At 36.6% G+C, this 8,788-nt stretch overlaps 2 protein-coding genes across 2 annotated transcripts in view; one reads left to right on the forward strand and one right to left on the reverse strand.

Moving 5' to 3' along the window:
- fli/erg1 (transcription factor protein) overlaps positions 1-2,761 on the forward strand; it is a 9,043-nt gene extending 6,282 nt beyond the window's left edge. Inside the window, 1 exon segment of the mRNA NM_001078474.1 lies at positions 1,224-2,761. Within this exon segment, the coding sequence (NP_001071942.1) occupies positions 1,224-1,623 (400 nt within the window). The 3' untranslated portion in view covers positions 1,624-2,761.
- Positions 2,762-3,725: 964 nt separating this feature from the next.
- On the reverse strand, positions 3,726-8,788 carry LOC108949453. The gene is made up of 7 exons (XM_018811687.2): positions 8,526-8,788; positions 8,386-8,439; positions 7,623-7,743; positions 6,019-6,196; positions 5,300-5,471; positions 4,680-4,837; positions 3,726-4,426 (listed from the first exon to the last, which is right to left on the reverse strand). Exons 1-7 carry the CDS (start codon positions 8,590-8,592, stop codon positions 4,049-4,051), a joined length of 1,128 nt encoding a protein of 375 aa, XP_018667232.1. The 5' UTR covers positions 8,593-8,788; the 3' UTR covers positions 3,726-4,048.

Raw genomic sequence — 8,788 nt, forward strand, 5'->3', positions numbered from 1 at the left:
AATAATGAACCTAATTGTAAGTCATTATTATAGATCCACTAGTTTGGACGGAGGAGCACGTACAAGAATGGGTCGAATGGACGATTACGGAGTACAATCTAAGTGACGTCGATCGTTCCTCATTCAGCAATATCAACGGGCGAGCATTATGTGAGATGACAAAGGAGCATTTCCACCGAATAACCAGCGCGAAAAATGCTGACGTGTTCATGAGTCATTTGAATTACTTGAGACGTAAGGGTCCGCTTTTTAATACCGTTTAAAAACACAACTGTGGCGAAATTTCGTGTCTTATATTTTGCAACTTTTATTCTAGGTCATACTGGACCTTTGCCCAACCTCAGTTCCGATGACGTGGAACACATTATTCAAGATGGCGTCTACCCCTACACTGGTGAACCAATCCCACCAATCCGTACAGCTAGAAACAGCTTCTATAATGATCCTGCATGTCCAGACGTGAACCCAACTGCCGCAAGACACGGCAGCAGATACATACCTTCCAATTATTCAGGACAACCAACCGAAACAAAGGGTGAGTGATTTTCGACCAAAACTGTTGTTTTTAATTCGTTAAGATTGCAACTATTACAATATTCTGACCTATTCCCGCGTGTGTGTGTCACGCATTGCGCTATAAGTTGGCAGACGCGTGCCTAATTGCTTTTCTCAATGACTGCATGGCTTCCATATTTACATACTGATTGAGGGCTGATAGTACAAATAACTTTATACTGAAAATAATTATTCGTGTTTTAATAGACATGTTTTATCTGCTTTTATACAACCAGTTTTATACAGTTTAAAACTGCAAACATGCTGACAACGAGCATGCTATATAACTGTTTTTTTCTTCTTTATTTCCAGGCCCAAGAAACGCAGTGCCCGTTACGTCTCCCAATATAGATCCGTATCAACTTTTCGGACCGACCAGTGCAAGACTTTGCAATCCTGGCAGTGGCCAGATTCAGCTTTGGCAGTTTCTTCTAGAACTGCTTAGCGACCCTGCAAACGCTGTGTGCATTACGTGGGAGGGAACAAACGGAGAATTCAAAATGGTGGACCCTGATGACGTAGCACGGCGTTGGGGAGAAAGAAAGAGCAAACCAAATATGAATTATGACAAGTTGAGCAGAGCTCTAAGGTATGTCAAGAACTGTTTAAAAACATTTCTTATGTGCAAACTGAGGAATACCTTTTATATATTAACATATTGTTTGCAGGTACTATTATGACAAGAATATCATGACAAAAGTTCATGGAAAGAGATACGCTTACAAGTTCGACTTTCAAGGTCTAGCAGCTTCACTGCAGCCACAACCGGACCAATCGTCCTACTCATTCGGCGGCGACTTTAAACACCCGATCTACAGACATGAAATGCATTTCCAAGCACCTGGCCATGCCTATCCACCGATGCCACATCCAGCGCCGCCCTACCATGGACAAAAACATGCCTACATTCCGTCTCCGCCTGCCCGTTCCCCTTCGTATCCAGGACACCCGGCCGCCAGTCCAGGACAGTATTCGTGGCATCCAGATATGCCAGCGTATCCTGCTGTACCGACTCTTGCCAGCCCACACTCTAATCAACCTTTGCCACCTACTTCCTTCTATAACTAGAAATCAAATGAAGTGGGTAAATTTCTAATGCTTAACTTTGAAAAGTTCATATTTGCCTGGACACGGCGATGTACAAGAATTGAAAATTGGTGGTGGCTTCACTTCTTAGCTGCGTATCAGTCAAGTGTTTGTTTAATTTATATGGGAAATTGAGACACCGCTGGCAACGATGTTGCTTCGTAGTATGTGCTGTTTTTTGGTTATTATGCAAAACACCTGGTTTGCGTATCCGTTTTTACACTTTGACCCCATATATAAAGTTCTGCTATATGGAAACGCTTATAATGGACCTTAACATTTTCTTTGCTAGTTTGAAACTACTTTAACGGGACAACTATCAGTTAAAATTACGTGCCAAGATATAAACGACTTGCAACAAATAGTGGTCGATCTATAACTGTTCTGGGTGCTTTAATTTTGTTAATACTAGACTTCAAGTGTGTATGGTATCTATAGTGCTTCGAAGCTCATACTTTCAAACATCTATAACGTCTTGCGTGTTGTTGTGCAACACATTTTACCCGGAACGTTCATTTCTGATTTCACTAAAATAGCACAGCTGTGCTGTTTAAAGGTGTTTCTTTGACCTTTGTCGTATACCGTGTATATACTGTGTGTTTCAGCGTTTAAAACGAGCTTCCTTGACAATCTTTAACCTTGACTCATTATAACTATCTATAGTTTTCACTGAATGGGTCACACCGCTATAAGTATGCATAGCCATACATTTCCATACGATAAAGGTGCACATACTTTCTTTTTTTACTTTTTATGGAAACTTGCTAATTAAACTGAAACGACATTTTAAATTAAATTCTACCGCCTGCAACAACTATAAGTGCCTGACAACTAATTTTCCAAATCCCCAAGAAATAACTGCCACCGGCAAAGCCTTTGAACTTTTAATTTAACCTGTTGTGCCTTTTCGAATTTTAAAGATTCATTCAAATAGTCTTGTGTTGTTACCAATGAAGATAATCTTACGTTAAATTGTGTCGTACGTTACACCTAGCATTGTGCAACCTACCGTAGAGTGCTTATTTAATGTCTTACATTGTAAGAGAGAGTTCGACTGTGGAATATTTTGTGTCAGTTTTACTGGGATTCAATTTATTAATAAAAGCTCACTTACCTCCGCCTTTATTGTGTGTTTAGATAACTTGTATTAAACGTGTCGACCTTCTATTTCTGAAGTAATCAATTGCTATTAGATACAGCTAAGGCAAGTATAGTGTAATACTGTAACATATAGTACCATGGGGGGGGGAGATGGGACATCTTTAGCACACAATATCGAAACATCCTAATCGTTTTTTTTTTAATAATTAACAACGGTCTATGGGAGTCGTGAGGATACCGTATATAATTCTTTGAATGTTCTTTGTTTACTACCAAATGTGACGAGAAAAGAGAATAAAAATATGTCCTATCTTCTGCCATCTTAGTATATTAACCGTCATATTGGTTGACAATTTGAGTCACAACTATAGTTACCGGGAAAGATATGTTTCGATCCTAATTTCGATGATTCATATCCGTACTGTATATGAGTGTGAAGAGTCATGCACCATTGGTATGATAAAATATTTGGTACAATACGGGTTTTCTACTTATATTATTAATACTAAAAAAACAAAATGTTTAGCGATTTAACAAAAAACTTACTTCCATTTGAATAAAATGTATTCGCTGTTAGCATAATGCAGTCGTTGATACAAATTTCGTTAACATTTTTAACATAACATTTTCTATTACAGCATGAAGAACACATCGTTAATATTACGATTTATTTAACAATAATAAATTGTACAATTTTAATAAAAATGTAGTATAGTAGGGTAGGGGAAGATGGGACACCTTTGGTACATAATAACCAAATATTCTGATCGTGTTTTAAACAATTAACAACGGTCCATGGGAGCCGTGAGGATACAGTTTTATAAAAAAAATCGTTGAATGTTTGTTTACTACCAAATTGGAGGAGAAAATAGATTGAAAAGGTGTCCCATCTTCCCCCACCCCACTATATATTAACGGTGGGGTAAGATAAGATACTTTTTCATTCAAACTTCTTTTCGCATTTGGTAGTAAACAAAAAACATTCAAAGAAATATAAAATCGTATCCTCACGACTCCAATAGTTGTTACTTGTTTAAAACACGATCAGGATATTGGGATATTATGTGTTAAAGGTGTCCTGTCTTACCCCACAGCTACAGACAATATTAAGTTCTATGTTAGTCCCTGGTATTCTACGCATTCCTCAGTACATCTCAGACAGCATCAACGTGTTTCGTACTCTTCCATATACCATAGCATATACTGATGTCACACCATCAGTATATATTATGTCCATACTTCGACGGCGAGCCTGATTACTTGTGTTAATACCTCAAACAACTCTTTAACTAACAAGATTCTATTTTTAAACTCCAGATGCGTCATCCATGTACGGAATACTTTTATGTACAGGCGAGAATGACCTTGGATTAAACCTCGACTTTTTTCCAGCCTTTGCCGCTTGTTTTTCAAGACTCAACTCATGTTCATCAGGCAGCCACCGTCGCTCGCCTGGTTTTCCATACAACGGAGGCGATTGGTCATAACCTGACGAGGCAATCACATCAGGGTGGTGGTGCTGTAATGGAACAAATTCAAGTTTTCCGTTTTCGAAATCGTTTTCTCTTTGTGCTTGATAACTTCTCTCACTAGATGATATCGATCTACACGAAGACGAAGAACTGTAAGAGCTCGCGGCATCAATTTCTTCCATGGTTATAGGACGTTGGAACTCATACATCTCCTATAGATAGAATCCATTAGGTTAGTTGAAGGAATTGTAACTAGCAGCGAACAGATCAAAATGTTTGAAGAACATACTAGTTTGCACCTTTACCTTAACAGGAGGATACAAAAAGCATTTACGTTTAAATAACTTTTCTCTGTTGCGTGTTCCGTTCCGAAAAGGTCGGTAGTGTCTAACAGATAAGGTGCTTTGTACATTATTAAATTGAAAAATGCTGAATCACACAACAGATCGTGTTCATATGTTTTACCTGTACGTTTACGTGAACGTTATTTTGTTCTTTTTCTCTTATCTTCCGACAAAGTCCTTTTGAAACAATGAAACATCCGATGCCACCCAACAATAAAACGATGCAGATTATTATCACGATTATAATCGACAACGGAATTCCATTTTGTGAATCTGTACCTTTATCAACAAAACAATTTTAAGTTTCAGACTACTTTTCTCATACCTTCATTCAATCCGGCTTATGTGATTTATTTATTCTTGCGTAGCAGTTTAAGTAGGAATTACAACCCGAGAGTTATTCTGTACATTATATATCGTTAAATACGCCTTTTACCCTACGTCCTACAAGTTAGCACGTACGTACTTTTAGTGGATATTGTATTTACTGTCAAGTACAAACAATATAGTAGGGTGGGGAAAGATGGGACACCGAATATCCGAATATCCTAATCATGTTTTAAACAATAAACAAAGGTCTATATGAGTCGTGAGGATACGGTCTTATAATTCTTTGTTTACTACCAGATGTGACGAAAAAACAGAATGATAAAGTGTCCATCTTCCGCACCCTACTATATATAAAAAACATAATATTTACAAATTCTAAATAAACCTGCTGTAAACACACCCAATACCTACCAGGATCAGGTACGCCAGTCGTCGTTGCTGTTTTTTCGCCATTGTCGCATCCGACCTGATTTCCGTTGGGGGTCACTGCTGCAGTGGTTGGGGGAGTAACAGGGATAAACTTGGTACTCGTTGTGGATGTTGGGGCAACTATAGTCGTGGCAGTAGTGATTGGTTGTGTTACCTTTATATTGTGAAAATGAATGAAATACTCAGTGAGATTCTATATTGCATTAAAATTGATCAATTGGTTAAATTAAGGTCAATTAGAATAAATATATTTGGCATATGTTGTATCGATTATTTAGAATGTTTTTAGAAATAATTTGCTGCGCTTTTGGGTGTAGCATTAATTTGCCAAATGTTTGTTTACCACAAGAATAAAATGCAATAACATATGTTATATACTATAGTTTGTCTACCTCCGTTACTGTAACAGTATAACTGAAGAAATAATTAAAGGAATAATAGGGGGGGGGGGAGATGGGACACTTTTGCGTTGTATTTTCTCGTCTCAGTTGGTGGTAAACAAAAAACATTCAAAAAATTACAAAACCGTAATTGTTTAAAACACGATTAGGATATTTGGATATAATGTGCTAAAAGTGTCCCGTTCCCCCCCACCCTACTATATGGTATATGTTCCACATTAAAACGCATAGTTCTTAAACAAATTTGATAACCCGGCAGAAGTAAAACGTATATGCAAATCGCAGACATGTCAGATCTACCTGAACACACACACAGCATTGAACACGAATTTCATAATCCATGCAATAAAACGGCCTGGCCTGTTCTTCCAGATGTGGATTAAAAGGTCGTGAGACGCAAACCAGACCGATATCAACATTACAATCGACATCTTGTTGTTGCAGTAAATTAAAAGGTATTGTTGGATTGTCAGTGCTCCTGTTATAAATATAAAATATAGATTCAATATTGGTAATATAAAGTGCAATACTCTTAAAACGAAAAGAAGATGAAATACCAAACGCGCAAAAATTAAAAATTGAGTTTTATTACGTTTTATTTTCCTAAACTGTTTTATTACATTTTATTTTCCTAAAAACTGTTTTATACGAAAAGGCAAAAATCGTTTCTTTCCTATAACAAGTTTTGGTCTAACCGCATGGTCGCATTATAGGCCTCGTGAGTTAAGTTCAATCAATGGTAATTTGATATATCCATAATTTAGCCAACGCTGGGTTCAAGCAAACTGCTTTGATTGCTTCGTATTCGCTTCGAGCAATGTTTGGAAGATACGCATATAAAGAAAATTGGCCTAACCAAAAAGAAATGTTGATATACAGTCGAAGATAGGAATCAAGAAATCGCAGCAACAATATATAAACAGAGAACATTTTAGGAATATGTACCTTTCTAAACAAAAGAATTTGAAGATCCCCCCAAAAACAATTTAAATTTTTTTCCCATTATTTCATTCAAACTGACTTATGCGATTTATTTATTCTCGCGTAGCGGTTTAAGTAAGAGTTATAACTCGGGGGTTATTTTGCGTATCAATATGCGATGAGTTCATATATCTTGTACTCGCTTTACACGTTATACCCAAGTAGCATGTTTATGGGAGAATATTTTTCTGTATGACTGTTAATTCGTTCAATCAAATGAATGAATGAATGTAACTTACTTTATCCTCGCGTGGCCGGAAAACGACAGTCGTTATCACACGAGTTTAACACCTCGTGCCAGATATTGTTCATTGGGTTGGGGTAACTACCGTTAAGAGTCTTTTTCAATCACATCCAATACGAATGCTATTTGAATCAAGAAATCGTGGGCAACGAAATATAAAAAACGACAGTCCGGAAAACGACAGTCGTTATCACACGGGTTTAACACCTCGTGCCAAATATTATTCATTGGGTTGGGGTAACTACCGTTAAGAGTCTTTTTCAATCACATCCAATACGAATGCTATTTGAATCAAGAAATCGTGGGCAACGAAATATAAACAAAATACATTATATTAAAATATAGTAGGGTGAGGGAAGATAGGACACCTTTACCAAATAATATCAAATTATCATAATCGTGTTTTAAACAATTAACAACGGTCTATGAAAATCGCGAGCATACGGTTTTCTGATTCTTTGAATGTTGTATGTTTACTACCAAATAGGACGAGAAAATAGAAAGAAAATGTGTCCTATCTTCCCCCATCCTACTATATAACAAAATGCTCCATTACATTTAGAAATCTAGATTTCATTATAAAATACAAAACTGAATGATGAAATCTATTCTAATTGTGAATGATATCTCAGGCAAATTGTGTTTGCACAGAATATGAAACATTTAAAAAAATTCTCACCGACACTCGATGTTGCTTGGCCGTTCACAAAACGTGTAGTAATATCTTAAATGTTCGTAACTATTGTCATCCGCTTTGGTTGGGTTGAAGTCGTTGTTATTCATCCATTCACTCCAAGTACCTGGTGGTATCAATTATAGTAGGCTGGGGCAAGATGGGACATCATTTCTAGCTATTGTCCCTTAATTCGTATTTGGTAGTAAACAAAGATCATCCAATGAATTATAAAACTATATCCTCACGACTTAGAACGTTGCTAATTGTTTAAAAAACGATCATGATATTTAAATATTAAGTGCTAAAGGTATCATGTCCCCCACCCCACTATATAATTACGACAAGAACACAGACAGTTTTAGTTTATCCCATAATTTTCGGCCTCTTTGCATGGCGTTACTTATGTAGTTAGATCGTTAATTTATTTGATGTCTTGACAACATGATCAAACGGCTACTATCATAAATCTTTTTTACTGGGATATAAGACGAATACCATTACCGCATGAAATCCTATTATTCTTAAACGTGTTTTTAATAAAGACCTCTGAGGGCCGTAATAAAACAGTTATATAATTTATAGTAAATATTCTTTGTTTACTACTCAACAGGAAAAGAAAACAAGCATAGACCATCTTACCCCACCCTAATAAAACTTGTTACATACGAACTGTAACGCGAAAGAGAAAAAAGGTAAACTTAAAATAGTAAAGATCATAATATCTGATTTACGCATAATAAAAATGCGGGCGTATACGTATACTCACATGTGCAGTCGCCTTCGGTAGCAAACGAACTCACAGTCGTTGGTATGATGATTGCTGTAAGCAATGTTGCGTAATTAGACATGAGGCGAATTATTTAATTAACCTAGCAAATAATTAATGTAAAATACTTGAACTTTCACCTTGTATGACGATTAGTATGCTACAGAAATGGCCTTGCAGCTTGGAGCCGAACAATAAATAATTCATTTTTACACAGATTCTAAAACGCTGTCAAAAGAGTAACTTTTTCTAAAATGCAACTATAATTACAAATCAAAAAAGACAATAGCTAGCGTTCTCCGGTCCATAGAGAAAATATGCCTTTGAATAGGCTATAGGTGTTTTTTCTGCTTTTACTTTCTTAGCAGAACCGGTACATTCCTCGACCTGCCATGAGAAAGAA

The sequence above is a fragment of the Ciona intestinalis genome, chromosome 4, assembly GCF_000224145.3.
Source record: "Ciona intestinalis chromosome 4, KH, whole genome shotgun sequence".
In the NCBI taxonomy this organism is placed as follows: domain Eukaryota; kingdom Metazoa; phylum Chordata; class Ascidiacea; order Phlebobranchia; family Cionidae; genus Ciona; species Ciona intestinalis.

What these genes read in the sequence shown, in the direction of transcription:
- LOC108949453 (XM_018811687.2), bottom strand. Translation starts at nt 8,592, where the DNA reads ATGAATTATTTATTGTTCGGCTCCAAGCTGCAAGGCCATTTCTGTAGC. An exon ending in CCAAGCAACATCGAGTGTCG is followed by an intron (nt 6,197 to 7,622) that starts GTGAGAATTTTT and finishes TATTTATAACAG; the next exon opens with GAGCACTGACAATCCAACAA. An exon ending in ACGTTCACGTAAACGTACAG is followed by an intron (nt 4,427 to 4,679) that starts GTAAAACATATG and finishes TTCTATCTATAG; the next exon opens with GAGATGTATGAGTTCCAACG.